General features: G+C 43.9%; 1 protein-coding gene across 4 annotated transcripts; it reads right to left on the bottom strand.

Annotated features, from left to right (window-relative positions):
* Positions 1 to 450: 450 nt before the first annotated feature.
* Positions 451 to 15118, bottom strand: CCDC43 (coiled-coil domain containing 43). 4 transcript variants are annotated; one of them, XR_012425937.1, is made up of 5 exons: positions 14882 to 15118; positions 8522 to 8609; positions 6601 to 6756; positions 4631 to 4742; positions 451 to 2373 (listed from the first exon to the last, which is right to left on the bottom strand). XR_012425937.1 is itself a non-coding variant. In XM_005584441.4 (5 exons), exons 1-5 carry the CDS (start codon positions 15089 to 15091, stop codon positions 2186 to 2188), a joined length of 681 nt encoding a protein of 226 aa, XP_005584498.2. In that variant the 5' UTR covers positions 15092 to 15118; the 3' UTR covers positions 451 to 2185. The 4 variants fall into 4 exon arrangements, 3 of the variants coding, with proteins under 3 accessions (XP_005584498.2, XP_005584499.2, XP_065387755.1); XM_005584441.4 differs by having other exon boundaries at positions 4631 to 4689; positions 6621 to 6756; XM_005584442.5 differs by lacking the exon at positions 4631 to 4742 and having other exon boundaries at positions 6621 to 6756.
* Positions 15119 to 22361: the final 7243 nt, after the last annotated feature.

The following is a 22361-nucleotide window of genomic DNA, read 5'->3' on the forward strand; positions in this document are numbered from 1 at the left end:
CAGAAGAAAGAACTGACTACTAACAAATTGAAACAAGTACCCTTCAGGGGACCGTGGATATAACCTGACTACTTCAGTGACAAAAATCAAGGTGAGAACAACCCAAAATCCCAAAATAAGGATTACTAAATTAAAATAGGCTCTATCATACCCTATCACTACCACCACATAAAGGACTAAGACTGTAATAGTACTTCAAAGGACTTCAAAGCCAGTTTCCTGATGTTCCAAAAAACATGCTAATCTTTCTGATCTAATTCCTACTTCACAAAAAGGAAAATTGAGAAGGGGAATTTATGGATTCTAGGAAGAGATTCCATTAGTGGAATGTAAGTTATAGGGCTAATCTAAACAAAGCATAAAATAAAAATCATCGCATTCCTAAGTAACTACTCACACATATTTCATTTCCATGGGTAAGTAGAAGGAATCAAAATAAGTCAGAAGACAGCAATTTAAATAAGATTTATTTTTTTTAAAGGTGGTTATTTTTATTTTTTGCAATGCCACAGTTATAGGAGTGTATAAACAGGTAACACATCTCCTTTTCCTTAACCATGCTTTTTTTCTTAACCTTCTGCACAAAGGTAAAAGTTTTTGTTAATCTCATAGTTAATGGTATAAAACAGAGATTGGCAAACTTTTCCTCCAACAGGCCAGGTAGTAAATATTTTAGGTTTTACAGACCACATTATTTTTTCTTTTATAACTCTTTAAAAATGTAAAAATCGGCCAGGCGCGGTGGCTCACGCCTGTAATCCCAGCACTTTGGGAGGCCAAGGCGGGTGGATCATGAGGTCAGGAGATCGAGACCATCCTGGCTAACACAGTGAAACCCCGTCTCTACTACAAATACAAAAAAATTAGCCGGGTGTGGTGGTGGGCGCCTGTAGTCCCAGCTATTTGGGAGGCTGAGGCAGGAGAATGGCGTGAACCCGGGAGGCGGAGCTTGCAGTGAGCTGAGATTGCGCCACTGCACTCCAGCCTGGGCAACAGAGCAAGACTCTGTCTCAAAAAAAAAAAACAAAAAACAGTAAAAATCATTTTTAGTTTGCACCATACAAAAACAGACTGGGCCAAATTCGGCCCGTGGGCAGTAGTTTGCCAACCCCTGGTATAAACTATCTACTTTGTCTTGTCAGAGAAATTGCCGTCCTTAGCTTCTAGACAATCTGCTGCCTGAAGTGGAGAAGGGCCTTGTTTACAATTTAATGTGGTTTGTGACAGAAGTAGAAATGGAGAGCTTCTGCTCACTTTTGATTCTCCCAGTTTTTCCATTCACTCATTCATTCAATAAATTTGTTGAGCACCTACTATGTACACTCTTAAATATCTTGGTGTTAGCAGAGATTTCCAGTGTTTCTTCCTTAAAAGGGTGATTTCTCCAGTTTCTCTAAACCAGGAATTATAATTTCTTAATACTCATGTTTTAGGGAAAAATCAGGATTAAAATATCTACCAGCACTCAAGAGGATACATGATTATACAGAATGAATCTAGCCAACAATGATATCATTGCACCCAATAGTGACACAGCCTAGATGAGGGAAAACATGTAACTATCTCTATTTTAAAAGGTACCTCTTTTCCTCCCATAGGCTGAAACTTAAAAAAAAAAAAAAAATCAGATCTAGAACACCCGCCAAATAATTTCTTCCCATTTTCCTAGTTCTGCTGCCATGTTAACATAAAATATGGATCCAGGTAGGGCTCTTCATTAGCTTTCTATTTCAGCCATAAAACAATACTACACTTAACAGCTGAATACTGCCTCCAAAGCAATGTGCATGCCCACATTTTATCTCAGGGAGGGATTGATTATGTTTCTGCTCCTTCAGGATGAAAACTGTTAGCTTTATGAATCCTCCTGCTATTTATCCAAGGTGAGGGAAGACTTTTTAAAGTGGCCAAAAGGAGCACAGGACTTCAGTATTAAAATATAAAGGTGGCCCCCATTCCAGATCTTTGGTACAGTTATCAACTATAATAATCTGATTGCCCACCCCACCAAAACATAGCACATTTTGTAATTAGAAGTGATTGTGATTTTCCTTTTGACCATGTAAACAATAGGGGAAATGCCTTGGAAAACTATTTTGCAATGCACTCTCATTTCTCTTAAATACACAACCAGTTCTCCCTTTGATAATAAGTTCATGGAGGGGAAGAATAGAGTAGGCCAAGGTTATCGCTTTCGCTCCCCTCTCTGTGTCCTTTTCTTTTCCTTTTCCTTGCGCTCCTGCTTGGCTAGTTTGTCTCTCTCCCTCTGCAGCTTGTCCTGTTCCTTCTTCCTTTGGGACTCATCCCGAAGTGAGTCTCGCTCCAGTTTTCGGGCATTAAGGACATCTTCCACATTGGTGTTTCGGAACAGAACTACAGGTGAGTTAAGGGATTAGGGTACAGATCACACAGATCACATCTGCTGTCTTTCTTCATTATACTTATCCTCTCTCCACCTGCTGAGTCCTGAATGGTCTTTACCTAGTCCTAGTCTTTAAAAAAAAAACCCTTACGTTTATCCTTGGTCTAACAGAGAAATCCTAAAGTTATATTACAAAAGTTTTGAAATGTCCTTTGGAATAAAACTGTTACTCAGATTTATCTAAACATGAATTTAAAAATATTTTATCAAAGAAACAAAAATTAAGAAAACAAAATATTTCATTGAAATGAAATTTCATTCTAGATTAAGTACTTTTATCATTCAATGGCAGAATATTAGAGAATCAAGGCTAGTTTTGGTGAACAGAGTAGTAATGTAACTGGCTAAATGTTTATGTACTTGGCACTGTTAAAATGCCTGAAAAGAGTTAAATAAGATGTTTAACCTTATTAAACTTTATCAATTTGCTTTTGTTCCTAGACTACTAAAGTTGAAGTGAAAACCACGTTCTAATAACCATAAACACTGGATTTATGAGATATAGAAAATGAGTTTAGGCTGGGCGCAGTGGCTCACACCTGTAATCCCAGCACTTTGGGAGGCTGAGGCAGGTAGATCATGAGGTCAGGAGATCGAGACCATCCTGGCTAACAGGTCTCTACTAAAAACACAAACAATTAGCCAGGCATGGTGGCACACATCTGTAGTCCCAGCTACTCGGGAGGCTAAGGCAGAATCGCTTGAACCTGAGAGGCAGAGGTTGCAGTGAGCCGAGATCACGCCACTGCACTCCAACCTGGTGACACAGTGAGACTCCATCTCAAAAAAAAAGAAAATGAGTTTAACAACAGTCATCAACTATAATAATCTGATTGCCCACACCACCAAAACATGGCACATTTTGTAACTAGAAGTGATTGGGATTTTCCTTTTGACCATGTAAACAATAGGGGAAATGCCAAAAACTTTACCCTTTATTTCTTAAAACTTTAAAAACAAAACCTGTTAATACTAGATAAGGTTTTCTCCTGAGTAGCTAGGAGTACAGATGTGTACCACAAAGCCTGGCTAATTTTTAATATATATATTTTTTTCCTTGTACAGACAGGGTCTCACTATGCTGCCAGGCTGGTCTTGAACTCCTGGACTCAAGTGATCCTCCCACCTCGGCCTCCCAAAGTGCTGGGATTATAAGTGTGAGCCCTTGTGCCCAGCCATCAGCACAAATGTTTCAATATGTCCATATTTTTAGCTTAAAGTGTTTGGTGTTTGTGGGCCGGGTACGGTGGCTCACGCCTGTAATCCCGGTACTTTGGGAGGCTGAGGTGGGCAGATCACAAGGTCAAGGAGATGAAGAACATCCTGGCTAACATGGCGAAACCTCGTCTCTACTAAAAATACAAAAATTAGCCAGTCATGGTGGCGCGCACCTGTAGTCCCAGCTACTCAGGAGGCTGAGGCAGGAGAATCACTTTAACCCAGGAAGCGGAGGCTGCAGTGAGCCGAGATCACACCACTGCACTCCAGCCTGGGCAACAGAGCGAGACTCTGTCTCAAAAAAAAAGAAAAAAAAAGTGTTTAGTGTTTGTATTATCTGACAAATCATAAGGTTTTTGAGGAAAAAGAGAAAATTTCAACATTATTTTATTATTTTTTGAGACACAGTTTCACTCCCATATCCCAGGCCAGAGTGCAGTGGCAAGATCTTGGCTCAATGCAGCCTTGACTTCCTGGGCTCAGGTGATTCTCCCAACTCAGCCTCAGGCACGTGCCACCACACCTGGCTAATGTTTTGTATTTTTTTTTTTTAGTAGAGACAGGGTTTCACCATGTTGCCCAGGCTGGTCTCGAACTCCTGGGCTCAAACGATCTACCCGTCTCAGCTTCCTAAAGTGCCAGGACTACAGGTGTAAGCCATCATGCCTGACCTCAATATTATTTTAATTTTCTCCATAATGCTGGGCAACTCAGAGCTATATTCCTATATACAGGAAGTACAGATTTTTATTTTCCCTTAGAAATCCTTCCTCCAAACTAATCCCTTTACAGTACTTGTTAAAGTGTTTTCTCTGGGGAAAGTTCTTGCTAAACTGACTATCTAGGACTGTCCTAGGAATGGGGCTTCCAGTGCTAGCATGACATACGTTCCTGAAGGTAAAAGGGAGCTGCCAGCAATGACTGCAAAATAAAAACTGATCTCAAGAGGACTCTATGGAGAAACACATGGGGAGGGACCCAGAAGGATACGTTTGTCAGAACCAATGTTCATTGTGGTAGCACCTGAATCATCCTTCTCATCTGCTTCAGTAAGTGATGTTAAGGAAAGTCAGATGGAAAACAACAGTTGGCACATCCCAACCTAACATTAGAAAACATTCAATAGACTGGTAAGTAGGAAAAGCACACTGAATGGAGGGAGCACATTCTCAGGGATATGGCGATAAACCCAGGAGATTCATCTTTGGAAACCTCAACTTAGGAAAGATTGATGTATCTTCCATAAGGTCCTTTTCTTGGAGGCTGAAAAGAAACTTAAGTGGTCTGGGTGGATTGCCACATTACCTGGAAGCCAGATGACCTCTAAACAGTGGTTCTCAAAGTGTGGTTCACAAAACCCCCAGGAATGTATTAGAAATACACATTCTTGGGACCTATGCCAAACCTACTAAATTGTGGGTGAAACCCAGCAATCTGTGTTTTAACAAGTCCTCCAGGAGAACTACTGCTTTAAAATTTCTTTTCTAGCTCAAGATGAGAAATTATGTCACCAGAACCATAGATCTGCCAACCCTGGCAAGAAAACTCATAAGAAAAACTCAGAAGAGAGGCCGGGCATGGTGGCTCACACTTGTAACCCCAGCACTTTGGGAGGGCGAGGCAGGCAGATCATGAGGTCAGGAGATTGAGACCAGCCTGGCTAACATGCTGAAACCCTGTCTCTACTAAAAATACGAAAAATTAGCTGTGTGTGGTGGCACGCGCCTATAGTCCCAGCTACTCTGGAGGCTGAGGCAGAAGAATAGCTTGAACCCGGGAGGTAGAGGTTGCAATGAGCCAAGATTGTGCCACTGCACTCCAGCCTAGGTGACAGAGTGAGACTCCATCTCAAAAAAGATTAAAAAAATAATAATAATAAAAACAAATAAATAAATAAAAAGAGAGAAACTGGCTCCAAAGAGCCCAAGAATTCTTTCCTAAACTAGTGATTACACAGCTGACATTTCTGGTATGATGTCCGCTGCATAATATGCCACATACTTCAAGTAGGCTCAGTAAGCAAAGCATTTCCTAAATAAGTATGAAATTCACAGGGAACTAAACCTGCCCCTACTGGCAACACTTTCTTTTTGCACAGTTCCCAAATTCCAGATTTATTCTGGTATTACTTTAGGGGTTCAGCCTTACTTTTAACTACCTGGTCACATAAGAAAGAAAAGAGTCAAACTGCTCTAAATTTAGAGAATCTTGCACCCAAAAATACCCAGGTTCTAGTCCTGGTTTTGCCACTAATCTTCTGAATGCCTCTGATCACCCGTTCATCTGTTGGTGTCTCAGTTCCCTTAATGACTGGGAAAGAACATAAAGATGGATTATACTACACTGTATAAAAAAGTATTATATGAATATAAAGAATTACAGCTATATTGTATTTTCTGAAAGCACAATATAAATGAACTATTAAGACATTATTTGTTTTACACCATAGTTTTCTGGAATATACTGATTGTGTGTTGAAAAATATAAGTCCAGGCCGGGCGCGGTGGCTCAAGCCTGTAATCCCAGCACTTTGGGAGGCCGAGACGGGCAGATCACGAGGTCAGGAGATCGAGACCATCCTGGCTAACACAATGAAACCCCGTCTCCACTAAAAATACAAAAAAATTAGCCAGGCGTGGTGGCGGCGCCTGTAGTCCCAGCTACTTGGGAGGCTGAGGCAGGAGAATGGCGGGAACCCGGGAGGCGGAGCTTGCAGTGAGCCGAGATCGCGCCACTGCACTCCAGCCTGGGCAACAGAGCAAGACTCCGCCTCAAAAAAAAAAAAAAGAAAAATATAAGTCCAGTATCAACTAATCGAGTATCACTCCACATACCCACAAAGGGCTATAGATTACTGCCATTTTAGAGGGGAAAATTAAGCTACAGAGGAGGATTAGCAACTTGCCAAAGGTCACTGTAAACCCACAAATATGTCTGGCTTGAGCTTTAGGGAATGGTACCGAGACTCCAGAAAGGATATTCCTCTTCATCTGTCACATCAGCATACTGGGCCAGGAGGGCAGCTTTTCTCTGCTTCTCCTCTTCTGACACCATCCTTGGCTTTACCACAATTTGTGCCTGCTTCTCAATTAGGGTGGCAATGGCCTGTACTTCATCTGGGAGGTGGTGGAAGGAAGGAAGAACAAGGATGTATGAGAGAGAACAAGCTCACTGAACCACTAGTCCACACAGGCAGCACTTGTACTAAAGACATTGGTATCTGCTGCCTCCTTAGAGCCTGGCAGTTCAAAGGACATGGCTCAGGGCCATTGAGAAAGGAAAGGAAAGGCCATGCAGGCCAAGCTTTGTATCCATCTTCAATCAGAGCAGCCCTGATTTTACTTGTTTCATATACTGAAATTCTGCTGCCTTAAAAAAAAAAAAAAAAAAAAAAGGTTGAAAAGCACTGCATTAGAACCACAGAAAACTAAGCCTCTAAACACTCAACTTCCTCCCCCTGGCATCTCAAAAACCTAAGCAGGAATCTAAAATCAACTTAAGCTGGTCCCATTTATGTTTCTGATTATGCCAGGTAGAATTCTTAGATTAAGAATATTTTGGCATACCATAAAATAAAATCAACTAGTAAGTTCTCCATTCTCAAGAAAAGGAAGCAATGGTGTAAAATAGTAGTTCTCACATTTGGCTGCACATTAGAATCACCTATAGGAGGCCTGGCGCGGTGGCTCAAGCCTGTAATCCCAGCACTTTGGGAGGCCGAGACGGGCGGATCACGAGGTCAGGAGATCGAGACCATCCTGGCTAGCACGGTGAAACCCCGTCTCTACTAAAAAATACAAAAAACTAGCCGGGCGAGGTGGCGGCGCCTGTAGTCCCAGCTACTCGGGAGGCTGAGGCAGGAGAATGGCGGGAACCTGGGAGGCGGAGCTTGCAGTGAGCCGAGATCCGGCCACTGCACTCCAGCCTGGGCGACAGAGCGAGACTCCGTCTCAAAAAAAAAAAAAAAAAAAGAATCACAGAATCACCTATAGGAGCTTTTAAAAACTACAAATGCCTGGGCCCTAACCCAGGTACATTAAGTGATTCTAATATACAGCCCAAACTGAGAACCAACAGTGTACAGAGTTCAGAATCTTTCCAAATTTGGCTTTTATGTTTTGAGTTTTCTGTAGCTAACCTACCATCCTAGCGGTGAGTATATTCGCCCATTTCTTTTCCATTTTAAAGGATAAAGTGTTTAGCTGAATAAAGCCAAATACCAACCATAATTTGTGTTATGAAATGACAACATGAGGCAGGGCGCAGTAGCTCACGCCTGTAATCTCAGCACTTTGGGAGGCTGAGGTGGGCGGATCACACGAGGTCAGGAGTTCAAGACCAGCCTGGTCAACATGGTGAAACCCCCATCTCTACTAAAAACACAAAATTTAGCCAGGCATGGTGGCATGCGCCTGTAGTCCCAGGTACTCACGAGGCTGAGGCATGAGAATCGCTTGAACCTGGGAGGCAGCAGTTACAGTGAACCGAGATTACACCATTGCACTCCAGCCTGGGTGACACAGCAAGACTCTGCCTCAAAAAAAGAGACAACATGAAAAAAGTAGGAAGTGGTAAAAATATAGTTGACTCTATACCTGCAATGCAAATCTACAAGAAGCAGTGGAAAGAAGATGAAAAACAAAAAGTGAAAAAATACAATGAAGATAACTGTGGTCAGTTGAAATGGAAAAATACAAAAAAAGAAAAGGAAGCCAGTGTTCAGTAAAGAGTTAACACAGGCTGCTGGGTGTTTGCCAGTGTGCACTATCTTTGGGAAAATGAGCATCCAAGGGGAAAATGAAAATATCTCTCCCTAACAGCTATACAGTCAAGGCTGCCGGAAAATGCTCTGGAGGTTAAACATAGAAACTCTGACTCTACCTTCTTTTTTCACTTTGGTGACAACATTCTGAGTTTCTGACCATCGTTCCACAATCTCCTTGCAGATATTAAGGAGGGAATCTTCTTCCTAGTTGGAAGAGCAGACCAATTAATTTCCTGAAGGAGCCCTCAAAAACAATAACAACCTCAAAAAAGCCTATGAAGAAAGCACAGCTCTCCTTGCTGTGAAATTATGAAAGAGTCTGGGAGCCACAATAGAGTATGTTTCTTTTCTGAGGCTCTGGACACAGAATTAATCCTGCTTGTGTGTCCCAAAACCCACACCTCCTACATCAAGAACAGCCACTCCATCCTGATAAGCTCCAAGGGAAGATTCATACCAACTCAGGGCAGCCTTCCTTATTCTCTGTTAAAATATTTTATTTATTTTATTTTTAATTGACAAATAATAACTGTATATATTACATATATATGTAGGGTACCCTGTGATGTCTCAATATATGTTCACATTGTAGAATAATTAAATCAAGCTAACTAACAGATCTATTACCTCACATATTTCTCATTTTTTGGGTGATGAAAACATTTAAGGCTGGGTGCAGTGGCTCACACCTGTAATCCCAGCACTTTGGGAGACTGAGGAGGGTGGATCACTTGAAGCTGGGAGTTTGAGACCAGCCTGGCCAACGTGGTGAAACCCCGTCTCTAGTAAAAATACAAAAATTAGCCGGGTGTGGTGGCACATGCCTGTAATCACAATACTCAGGAGGCTGAGGCACAAGAATAACTTGAACCCAGGAGGCAGAGGTTGTAGTGAGCCGAGATCGTGCCACTGCACTCCAGCCTGGGAGACAGAGTGAAACTCCATCTCAAAAAAAAAGAAAGAAAACATTTGAAATGTACTCTTTTAGTAATTTTGAAGTATACAATGCATTATTTTTTATTTATTATTATTACTTTTTAGAGACAGGGTCTCACTCTGTTACCCAGGTTGGAGTGCAGTGGTGCAATCACAGCTCACTGTAACCTCAAACTCCTGGGCTCAAGCAATCCTCCTGCCTCAGCCTCTCAAGTAGCTAGGACTGCAAGCATGTGCTACCACACCTGGCTAATTGAGTGTTTGTTTGTTGTTTTTTTTAAGAGATGGGGTCTCACTATCTTACCCAGACTGGTCTCCAACTCCTGACCTCAAGCAATCCTCCCATCTTGGCCCCCCAAAGTGTTGGGATTACAGGCCTGAGCCACCATATCCAGTCGATTATTACTTATTATACTCACCATTCTATGTAACAGATCACTATATTCCTTCTGTCTAACTGCAATTTTGTACCCTTTGATCAACAATCTTCCCTTTTCCCATCCACCTCCAATTCTTTTGGAGCAAAAACCTGTTCCCTAAGTCAAAACTCCTCTGTGAAATATTCCTTGGCTGATGTATACAATTCAGAACCTTCCCTAAGGTTATCAACTTTCATGCTAGATCATATCCATTAGCTTGCTGACATATAATAAAGAGGAGATACATGAGGAAATGGTCTCTTGTCCAGCCTTCCCGCTGTCCATTTTAGAGAAGCATACATATTCTGTGTACCAACCAATCTCCCTCCTCGGCATGGTATAACAAAAATCTTGTCTTTAGTGTTAGAGATACTTAAGTTCAGATCCTGGATCTGTGAGGAAGTTTCTTAACTTTGTGATCTTCACATTCTCCCAGGATTTTACTGAGGATAAATGAAAATGTATATATATGCCTACCCTACTTGTCAAAGAGCAGGCATCTAATAAACACGAGCATTTCCCTCCATCTTCATTACGGCTGCATTCCCCACCTTCACGTTCTGCCTCTCAGGGCAAGCTGTCAGCGTTCACATTTATTAAGCACCTACCATGTGCCAGGCACTGTTCTAAAAGCTTTGCATGAGAACTCTAAATTCTTAAAATAATGCCATTAAGTTTTACTCTCAATTTACAGAAGAAGAAACCAAAGCACAGAGGTTAATTACCTTGCCCAAGGTCTTACAAGTAATAATGGATTAAACACAATTTGAACCCCAGCAGTTTGGCTTAGAGCCCATGCTTTTTTTTTTTTTTTTTTTTTTTTTTTTTTTGTGAGACGGAGTCTCACTCTGTTGCCCAGGCTGGAGCGCAGTGGCGCAATCTCGGTTCAATGCAAGCTCTGCCTCCCAAGTTCACGCCATTATCCTGCCTCAGCCTTCTGAACTGGGACTACAGGTGCCCACCACCATGCCCGGCTAATTTTTTGTATTTTCAGTACAGACGGGGTTTCACCATGTTAGCCAGGATGGTCTTGATCTCCTGACCTTGTGATCCGCCCACCTTGGCCTCCCAAAGTGCTGGGATTACAGGTGTGAGCCACCGCGCCTGGCCGAGCCCATGTTTTTAACCATTATATATACCATCTCCCAAAGAAAAGTGGAGAGTCAGAACAGACTTATTATGTATATCCTTATTTTGTACCCAACAAAGGATTTCTTCCTCTGCCCTGCATCCTTTTAGCATATATGCTAGACACACAGAACTTACTCGGTCCAGAGTTTCAATAGTTCATGGGTTTTCCCCAAACCCCACCAGCAAGAAAAGCAAAGGAAGAGAAAAAGAAAAAAGGATGAGAAACTGGTATAGCTCTTTTAAAATCCCCCACCAAAAGAAAAAGAATGGCAGGAAAAGGAGCAGCAGAGAGGCAAAAGAGAACAAGAACTCTTAGAGGACAAAGTGGTTTATTTCCTCAGTCTCCTCATCCAAATCAAAGTAGTTCAATCATCCATTCCTTCATTTATTTACACAGAAGGTGTCTGCTATGTCCAAGGCACTAAGAGGAAAGTTTATCCTACTTACAATACTCCTTTTTCCCTAGCACTTATCACTTTGTAACATACTATATAATTTACTAGTAATGCTTTTCCGTGCTGGAATGTAACCACATGAGGGCAGGAATTTCTATCTGTTTTATTCCTTGAAGTGCCCCAAGCACTTAGGGCAGTGCCTGGCATACAGTAATCCATCAATAAAAATTTGATAAATCAATCAATCAACCAATACAAGTACTGTTGAAGAGAAGGACGATAGAAAGCTTTTGTTTACCGTTTATTTGCTCCTAACTATATGCCACTGTTCTTGAATTTTACCTCAGATTATTGCTAACAAACTTCTTAATTCCTCATATTAAATCCTAGCCCAAGTCAAGCACAGAGGCTCACATCTGTAATCCCAACACTTTGGGAGGCCAAGGCAGGAGGATCTCTTGAGTCCAGGAGCATAAGACCACCCTGGGTAACATGGCAAAACCCTGTCTCTACAAAAAAAAAAAATTTTTTTTAATTAGCCAGGCATGGCTGGGCATGGTGGCTCACGCCTATAGTCCCAGAACTTTGGAAGACTGAGGTGGGTGGATCACTTGAGGTCAGGAGTTTGAGACCAGCCTGGTCAACATGGTGAAACCCCATTTCTACTAAAAATACAAAAATTAGCCAGGCATGGTGGCGTATGCCTGTAATCCCAGCTACTTGGGAGGCTGAGAATCACTTGAACCCAGGAGGAGAAGTTACAGTGAGCCGAGATCTTGCCACTGCACTCCAGCCTGGGTGACAGAGTGAGACTCTGTCTCAAAAAATAAAACATAAAACATAAAAAAAAAGTGAGCCAGGCATGATATGTGATGGCAGGTGCCAGTAGTCCTAGCAACTTGGGAGGCTGACGGTGGGGGGGGAGGATTGCTTGAGTCCAGTCATTCAAGGGTACAGTGAGTTATAATCACATTACTATAACAGAGCGAGATTCTGTCTCTTAAAAAAGAAAAAAAGGAAAACTAATGTTTACCTTTATCAACAGAAACAGCTCCAAATGATGATGGACTGATCAAGAAGCTGGTACCAAGAAGTATCAAAGTCATTTCAACAGCTTCATGGAGTGTTTAGAAACTTCCCAGCCGTAAATAAAAACTAACTTAAATTGCTTGCCTCCTACTCTTTCCCCCTGTAATCTGTAATGTTGTGGTCCAAAAAAAGAATTGATTCCACTGTCTTGTATTTCCAGTGAACTTCCGAGCTGCCTCACAAGCTGTGTTAAAGTTTTCCCATTTATAAGCCAATCTTGCCAGAAGAGGCTCTGGAACTCAAATGGGTTACTGCCAGAAGAATCTGGGACAGCTGCACTAGTGTTATGTTTCAACCATGTACCCAATCTATGAACTGCTTCCACCAAATGTGAGTGATTTTTTCCTAGCACTTGTTTCCGCTTTCATGAAACACTTTTGGATTTGAAAATGTTTTCTGCCTTCTACCCTTTAAAAAAAAAAGAGGTATGTATATGTATATTTATATCTATATATATTTATAGTAATTATTATTATTTTTTTTTTTTTTTGAGACAGAGTCTCGCTCTGTCACCCAGGCTGGAGTGCAGTGGCCGGATCTCAGCTCACTGCAAGCTCCGCCTCCCGGGTTCACGCCATTCTCCGGCCTCAGCCTCCCGAGTAGCTGGGACTACAGGCGCCCGCCACCTCGCCCGGCTAGTTTTTTTTTTGTATTTCTTAATAGAGACGGGGTTTCACCGTGTTAGCCAGGATGGTCTCGATCTCCTGACCTCGTGATCCGCCCGTCTCGGCCTCCCAAAGTGCTGGGATTACAGGCTTGAGCCACCGCGCCCGGCCTGTTTTTTTTTTTTTTTTTTTTTTTTTTTTTTGAGACGGAGTCTCGCTGTGTCGCCCAGGGTAGAGTGCAGTGGCCTGATCTCAGCTCACTGCAAGCTCCGCCTCCCGGGTTTTTACGCCATTCTCCTGCCTCAGCCTCCCGAGTAGCCGGGACTACAGGCGCCCACCACCTCGCCCGGCTAGTTTTTTTTTTGTATTTTTTAGTAGAGACGGGGTTTCACCGTGTTAGCCAGGATGGTCTCGAACTCCTGACCTCGTGATCCGCCCGTCTCGGCCTCCCAAAGTGCTGGGATTACAGGCTTGAGCCACCGTGCCCGGCCCTATTTTCTTAGAGAAAAAAAAATTGACAAGGTCTTACTCTGTCACCCAAGCTGGAGTGCAGTGGCACAATCACAGCTCACTGCAGCCACAACCGCCTAGGTTCAAGTGATCCTCCCACTTCAGACTCCTGAGTAGCTGGGACTACAGGTATGCACCACCATACCCGGCTAATTTTTTAAATTTTTTTGTAGAGACAGGGTCTTGCTATGTTGCCCAGTCTGGTCTGGAAATCTTGGCCTCAAGCAATCCACCTGCCTCAGCCTCCCAAAGTGGTGAGATTACAAGCATGAGCCACTGTGCCCATCTCATAGTACATTTTGATTCTCTTTATTACTAGCCTCTCAAAATTCATTTTGAGAATAACAAAGAATCCATTTTCCTAACCTGTTCATTGTAATAAATGCCAGAGGATAAAGCCTTTGATGGACAGACAGGTGGCTCTCAGAGTAGCAGTTAGGTATCCAGGATCTCCTCTAATCCATGAATGCAGAGGCAACTCTAGCTTCTACAGCATTTAGTGATGATTCAAGTAAATTTTATTTTTAAGCTTGTATTTAAAAGGAAACAATTTGTTAGACAGCCACAGGTAGCACCTGCAACCAATTTAATCTGTAATAACCAGTCTAATAAGTGTGTATGTTGGAGGTGTGGGAAGTGAAGATGAAGGCAGCAGAAATGATAGGTTGAAAAAGTGGACATCTGGGTGACTTACTATGTAAACATAGCTTAAAGTACACATTTCTGAATACCTTGCTTCTAATGGGCTAACGACTGAGTTTGTCTCTCTTCGTTAAAGCTCTGATCTCTCTCATACCCTCCTTCCCACCACCAATGATTACTGTAAATACCGTAATGGATCAAGCACGACGTTTGCTTCAGTTCTGCGTGGGCATGAAAAGACTTCTACCACCAGCTTACCTTTTACGGACTCCTACATCCAAATAAGAATCAAAAGGGCACTTCCTGCAGGCTTTTGTCATGGGACGGCCCTGGGAACTGCCTTGTAATAGGCACAGACCTGCCAAGAGCATTTTAATACCCCCAGTGAACACTGTAAACGGATGGAAATGGAATTGGTCGTCAGATATTTATGATAACATTCCCATTATGACATCTCAATGCCTTCGGAAGAACCCTCCTGGGCTCACTCACAAGCATCGGAGAGGGCCTTGTCCCCAAGAATATGAAAAAGCCCTTCCTTCCTCTCTGTGTACCTGCAGCTTTCAGGCTTCCCACACCTGGTTGGGGAGCAACCTCCTTCCCCCGCCGCCCAGATAGCAGAGGAGTATACCTCTCCCAGGTGAGACCACTGAGCCTCTGGGATACCCGGTAGGGGACGGTGGGTGCAAAGTACTGACAGGTCCTCAGATGCTGGCCAGAGGCTGTAGGAATGTGTCCAGGCTACTCACCAGGAAAGCAGAGAGGATCCCCTGAAGAGCGTCCAGCTTCTCTTCTTCCTCCTCCTCCCGCAGGACACCCAAGATGTAGGCTCCGTAAACGGCTCGGTCCACTCCCAGTGCCTCCAACCGTCCGTCCAGCCAGGAGCCAAACCCGCCGCCTCCGCCTCCGCCATCGCCTTCGCCAGGGGCTACCGCGGCCACTTCGCTGGGCGCCGCCATCTTGGGGTCAGGGTCCTGCCAGCCCCTGGGGCGCCTACCGCACTGCCTGACGGGCCGCGCCGCAGGTCCACGGCGCATGCCTGAAGAGGGAGCCCAGGGCCGTATGTGCAGAGAGCGCATCCCAGGCAGCCGGTGCCGGCTGGCTTGAGAATTTTGTGCTTTCTGGATGAAGCGAGTCTTCGCATACTTGCGGTCGCGTGATCTCACAAGATCCTTGGCGTGTGAGTATTCTTAACAGACTCATTCTACAGTTCGGGAAGTTGAGAGAGGTTCAGTAATTTGGCCAAAGTCACGCGGCTAATAACTACCCAGGACTGGAGCTCAGCGTGGATTCCAGCGCTTCCTCCATCCGACCGAGCTGCCTTCCCCGCGCACTCAGGGGATGCTAGCCGCCCACTCCCACACAGTTGTCTAGCAGGAACCTCCTGACCGCCCGGAATACCCTCGTCGCTACCGACGGCTACCACCTTCACCCCTACAAGCCCTTTACCGTCAAAGTAAAGGTTGCAGAAAACCTTCTCTCGTTCCATGGTAGGCATTCAGTAAATAAACAGTCAACCTCAAGTCATTTCTTCCACTCACTCATTGATTCAACGCATGCACGGGACTATTCTTTGGAAGCCTACCCCACCCTCTGCCAGGCACTGTGCCAAGAGCTTTTCATGCATTATCTCTTGTAATCCTCCCTACAGCCCTGTGGGGAGATGCTTTTATTGTCCACATTTTAAAGATAACGAGACAGGCCGGGCGCCGTGGCTCAAGCCTGTAATCCCGGCAGTTTGGGAGGCCGAGGCGGGTGGATCACCTGAGGTCAGGAGTTCGAGACCAGCCTAGCCAACATGGTGAAACCCCGTCTCTAGTAAAAATACAAAAATAAGGCCGGGCGCGGTGCCTCACTCCCGTAATACCGGCACTTTGGAAGGCCGAGGTGGGCGGCTCTCCCGAGGTCGGGACTTCCAGACCAGCCTGACCAAAATGGAGAAACCCCCTTCTCTACTAAAAATACAAAATTAGCCAGGCGTGGCGGCACATGCCTGTAATCCCAACCTGGGAGGCTGAGGCGGGAGAATCGCTTGAACCCAGGAGGCGGAGGTTGTGGCGAGCCGAGATCGTGTCATTGGACTCCAGCCTGGGCAACAAGAGCGAAACTCCATCTCAAAAAGAAAGAAAGAAAGAAAGAAAGAAAGCCAGGTGTGGTGGCGCGGGCCTGTAATCCTAGCTACTCAGAATCGCTTGAACCTGGAAGGCGGAGGTTGCAGTGAGCCAAGATCGCGCCACTGCACTCCAGCCTGAGCGACAGTGAGACTCTATCTCAACAAAACAAAACAGAACACTAAAGATAAGGAGACAGATATGGAGAGAGTCACACAACTAGAGGGCGCCTAATCAGTGGCAAGAACTCTTCTTTGGCAGAGGTATGAGAGCCTCAGCTGACGGCAAAACACCTGGCTCTGGGCTGGCATGAATTACCCAAGAATTTGGTTGGCTTTACCTGAAGTACAGAGGAAGCTGGCAAGGTCCTGGCTAACTCCTTCCTCAAATATGTACTGGGTACCTTCAGTATGGCATTGTTGCTGGCACTGAAAACACAAAAATGAATGTCACAAAATGTATGTCCTCAAGGGACATACGTCAATCTTCAATCTAGTAGGAACAGACGATTAAACAAATGATGACAATATAGTGATAGTTTTAATGGAGCTTTATCTAGCGGAGGTTGCAGTAGGATGCCTAGAAGATTGAGTTAACTTTGCCTGTTGGAGTGGAGTTGGAAACTGGTAGGGAGAGGGTCGTAGGAAATCCAGGAAGGCTTCCCAATGGAGATGATGCTTGAACTTTCTTGAAGAATGGTAGGAGTTCTTTATGCAAAGGGAGTGGAGGGAAAACGGGGGCAGATCCAGATGCAGGGGAACAAAGGCTTGCTCAGGGGCCTCCAGAGAGTCATGTATGGCTTGAGCTACAGGGTTCAAATAGAAGATATTCAGAGGATAACAAAAAGAGAAGGAAAGGAGTTTGTATACTTTGCAGAGGTCCTCTTATTGCAGAGGTCTACCCTTAGTGGCTTTGGGATTATGTAAATGAATGGACACTAAATGAATGGCACAGATACAAATGTAGAAATACAGCAGAGTGTGAATTTTAGTCGTGTGGTTTCTGTGTGCTCTCTGAGTTAGACAGAATGTGACACTAATGGAGTCAGAGGCCAGAGTCAGCCTACAAAGGCTTGCCTCTTTTTCAAGTCCTCAGGTATTCTTTCTAATCTAGTAGCTGTCTTGCATGTGGGGTTTGTCAGTTCACAGACCTGGGTGCCGTCGTGTCTCAAGGATCATAGTTGGTCAGTGCAGAGCCCCCAAACCAGAAAAACCTCACAAAATTTTTTTTTTAGAAATACAGCCTTGGCCGGGCGCGGTGGCTCAAGCCTGTAATCCCAGCACTCTGGGAGGCCGAGGCGGGCGGATCACGAGGTCAGGAGATCGAGACCATCCTGGCTAACACGGTGAAACCCCGTCTCTACTAAAAAAAATACAAAAAACTAGCCGGGCGAGGTGGCGGGCGCCTGTAGTCCCAGCTATTCGGGAGGCTGAGGCAGGAGAATGGCGTAAACCCGGGAGACGGAGCTTGCAGTGAGCTGAGATCCGGCCACTGCACTCCAGCCCGGGCGACAGAGCGAGACTCCGTCTCAAAAAAAAAAAAGAAATACAGCCTTACAAGAAGTTTCAAAAATGGTACATAGAGTCCTGCACACCTTCACCCAGTTTCCCCCAATAGTAACATCAAACATAAAGACGATATAATAGTAAATCAGGAAATTGATACAGGTATAATACAATAAGGTGTTTTTGGTTTTTGTTTTGAGGCGGAGTCTCACTGTTGTCGCCCAGACTGGAATGCAGTGGTATGATCTCGGCTCACTACAACCTCTGTCTCCTGGGTCAAACAATTCTCCTGCCTCAGCCTCCCGTGTAGCTGGGATAACAAGCACGCAGTACAACACCCGGCTAATTTTTTTCCTATTTTTAGTAGGATGCGGTTTTGCCACGTTGGCCAGGCTAGTCTCGAACTGCTGACCTCAGGTGATGCACCCACTTCGGCATCCCAAAGTGCTGGGATTACAGGCATGAGCCACCACACCCAGCAATAATGCAATAAGGTTTTTTGAAAGCATCAACAGGCTTCTCAAAAACTGAATGAAGGTACTCCAGACCCTAAATTTTAAGAATATCCTCAATGGCTATTTTACTACAAAAGTAACAATAGCTCATGCTTTAAAAAATATTATATAAGGCTGAGTGCGGTGGCTCATAATACCAGCACTTTGGGAGGCCAAGGAGGGTAGATCAGCTGAGGTCAGGAGTTCGAGACCAGCCTGGCCAACTGGTGAAACCCTGTCTCTACTAAAAAAATACAAAAAAATTAGCCGGGTGTTGTGGTGGGTGCATGTAATCCCAGTTACTTGGGAGGCTGAGGCAGGAGAATTGCTTGAACCTGGGAGGTGGAGGTTGCAGTGAGCCGAGATCACGCCATTGTACTCCAGCCTGGGCAACAAGGACAAAACTCTGTCTCAAAAAAAAAAAGAAAAAATTATATAAATGGACAAGTGACAAATGGAAAGCTTACAAAAAATAAAATACACAAATTAAGATTGCAGTGAAATACCACATCTGCTTTTCAGATCAAAAAAGTCTGATAATATGCTGTATTGAACTGTGTTTGGGTAAAGACGTTGGAAAATGTTGGAGCAGAAAGTAAATGGATCTGGTCTTGTTGGAGGACTGTTTGTTTGAAAAGACCCAGCATTTCTGCTTCTGGGAATTTGTTCATAAGTTATTTATTTATTTTTATCTTTACTTGTAGTAAAATATAAAATTTGCCATCTTAACCATTTTTAAGTATACAGTTTAACAGTGTTAAGTATTATTTTTAAATTTTTTGGTTTAAACCGGGCGTGGTAGCTCATGTCTGTAATCCCAGCACTTAGGGAGGCCAAGGCAGGTGGATCACCTGAGGTCAGGAGTTCAAGACCAGTCTAGCCAATATGGCAAAACTCCGTCTCTACTAAAAATATAAACATTAGCCAGGTGTAGTAAGGCATGCCTATAGTCCCAACTACTCGGCTACTTGAGAGGCTGAGGCAGGAGGATCGCTTGAATCCGGGAGACAGAGGTTGCAGTGAGTTGAGATAATGCCACTGCATTCCAGCCTGGGCAACAGAGTGAGACCCTGCCTCAAAAAAAGAAAAAAAATTTGATTTAATATTTTGTATAATGGCCAGGCACGCTGGCTTACACCTGTAATCTCAGCACTTTGGGAGGCTGACAAGGGAGGATTGCTTGAGGCCAGGAGTTCAAGACTAACCTGGGCAACATAATGAGACCCCAGCTCTACCAAAAAAAAAAAAAAAAAAAAAAATGTGGTGGTGCATGTCTTTTGTCCTGCCTACTCAGGAGGCTGAGGCAAGAGGATCACTTGAGCCCCGGAGCTCAAAGTTACAGTGAGCTATGATGATGCCACTGCATTCTAGCCTGAACAACAAAACAAAACCCTGTCTTTAAAAAATAAAACTGTACATTTGTGTAGAATAACATATTTCTAAGGATATTTGTTGCAGTGAAGCTTTCTGTAGTAAAATAATAGTCTACATTTTATGTATATGAGACTGGTTCAAAAAGTCTGGTAGCCACACAAAGAAGTATTGTGCAGCTGTAAAAAAAAAAATGAACAAAGAGGCCGGGTGCAATGGCTCGTGCCTGTGGTCCCAGCGCTTTGGGAGGCTGAAGCAGGTGGATCACCTGAGGTCAAGAGTTCGAGACCAGCCTGACCAATTAAAAATACAAAAATTAGCTGGGCATGGTGGCAAACGCCTGTAATCCCAGCTACTTGGGAGGCTGAGGCAGGAGAATCGCTTGAATCCGGGAGGCAGAGGTTGCAGTGAGACGAGATCATGCCATTGCTCTCCAGCCTGGGATACAGAGCAAGACTCTGTCTCAAAAAAAAAAGAAAAAGAAAAAAAAAGCTCTTTATGCACTGACATGTGTCAAAGTTCAAGATACATTGTTTAAAAAGTACAGATCAACAATGTGTAATGTTTGCCACCATCACTATTTAAAAAGAAGGTAGAGTAGGGTAGAGTAATACATGTACATATGTGTCCTTGTATGTGCATAGAATATCTCTGGAAAGAGGGCCGGGCGCGGTGGCTCAAGCCTGTAATCCCAGCACTTTGGGAGGCCGAGGCAGGCGGATCACGAGGTCAGGAGATCGAGACCATCCTGGCGAACACGGTGAAACCCCGTCTCTACTAAAAAATACAAAAAAAAAAACTAGCCGGGCGAGGTGGCGGGCGCCTGTAGTCCCAGCTACTCGGAAGGCCGAGGCAGGAGAATGGCGTAAACCCGGGAGGCAGAGCTTGCAGTGAGCTGAGATCTGGCCACTGCACTCCAGCCTGGGCGACAGAGCAAGACTCCGTCTCAAAAAAAAAAAAAAAAAGAAAAAAGAATATCTCTGGAAAGATACACCAGGGATGTGTGAGGATGGTTGTCACTGAGGAGAACTCAAGGAGATTGGTTTTGAGCTGTTATATTTATTTACTTTGTATCTTTTTTTAAAGAAAGCAAATTTGAAGCCCTCTCTCCAACCTCATTTTCTTCCCTCTCTCCCCACATGTAACTACTACTCCTGAATTTGGTGTTTATCTTCTTCTTGAATTTTTTAAACATAGTACACGTTACTACATATATAATACATATCACAACATATGGATGTATCCATAATATATCACATTGGTGTGCATGCTGTACTTTTCATTCTGCAATGTGCTTTTTCACTCAAGGTTGTTTAAAATATTTACCCACGTTGGGCCAGGCGCAGTTGTAATCCCAGCACTTTGGGAGGCCGAGGCGGGCAGATCAACTGAGGTCAAGAGTTCGAGACCAGCCTCACCAATATGGTGAAACCCCATCTCTACTAAAACTACAAAAATTAACTGGGCGTGGTTGTGCACACCTGTAATCCCAGCTACTCAGGAGGCTGAGGCAGGAGAATAGCTTGAACCTGAGAGGCGGAGGTTGCAGTGAGCCAAGACTGCGCCACTGCACTCCAGCCTAAGTGATAGAGCAAGACCCTGTCTCAAAAAAAAAAAAAAAAAAAAGTGAGATATATATATATATATATATATATGGCGGGGCACGGTGGCTCACGCCTGTAACCCTAGCACTTTGGGAGGCCAAGTAGGCGGATCACCTGCGGTCAGGAGTTGGTGACAAGCCTGACCAACATGGAGAAACCCCATCTCTACTAAAAATGCAAAATTAGCCAGGTGTGGTGGCACATGCCTGTAATCCCAGCTACTTGGGAGGCTGAGAGAGGAGAATCGCTTGAACCCGGGAGGTGGAGGTTGCAGTGAACTGAGATCACGCCATTGCCCTCCAGCCTGGGCAACAAGAGCTAAACTCTGTCTCAAAATAATAATAATAATAATAATAATATATATATAAAAAATATGTGTGTGTATATATATATATAATATATATTATATATATTTACACATGTTGATACATGTAGCTTTTATCTATCCACTTAAACCACTGTATAGTATTCTGTTGCTTTAATATGCCCCAGCTGATCCATTCCTCTGCTGATGGATGGTGAGGTTAGTTCTTAGTTTTCCAGTCAGTGCATCAGTTCCCATTTCTTAGGTGGTCCCCTTGGGACCACCATGGGAAAGTTCCTCTAGATCAGTGAGCATCAGACATTTTTGCCACATACTCTTAGCAGTAAAAATATTTTCAGCATGTACCCCTAATGCACTAATATGTAGTTATTTATGAATTATTTATGTGAACTGCTATATCAAATTAGTATGTCCATCATAAAACATACAAAAAGAGAACTACAAAAAGGAGAGAACTGTTAAAAAACGAAGCAGGCCGGGCATGATGGCTCACACCTGTAATCCCAACACTTTGGGAGGCCAAGGTGGGTGGATCACTTGAGGTCAGGGGTTCAAGACCAGCCTGGCCAACCTGGTGAAACCGGGTCTCTACTAAAAATACAAAAATTAGCCGGGCACGGTGGTCGGCATCTGTAATCCCAGCTACTCGGGAGTCTGGGGCAAAAGAATCACTTGAACCTGGGAGGCGGAGGTTGCAGTGAGCCAAGATCGAGCCACTGCACTCCGGGCCTGAGCCACAGAGCAATACTCCATTTAAAAAAAAAAAAAAAAAGTAGATAATATAAATATTTATTATTTGTGGTACACCAAAAATCCTTA

Source organism: Macaca fascicularis, chromosome 16 (assembly GCF_037993035.2).
Source record: "Macaca fascicularis isolate 582-1 chromosome 16, T2T-MFA8v1.1".
Classification (NCBI taxonomy): Eukaryota; Metazoa; Chordata; class Mammalia; order Primates; family Cercopithecidae; genus Macaca; species Macaca fascicularis.

Coding starts and splice junctions, on each gene's coding strand:
- CCDC43 (XM_005584441.4), bottom strand. CDS start 15,091: ATGGCGGCGCCCAGCGAAGTGGCCGCGGTAGCCCCTGGCGAAGGCGAT. Junction 8,610..14,881: donor GGATCCTCTCTGCTTTCCTG/GTGAGTAGCCTG, acceptor TCTTCCAACTAG/GAAGAAGATTCCCTCCTTAA. Junction 6,757..8,521: donor CACCAAAGTGAAAAAAGAAG/GTAGAGTCAGAG, acceptor ACCACCTCCCAG/ATGAAGTACAGGCCATTGCC.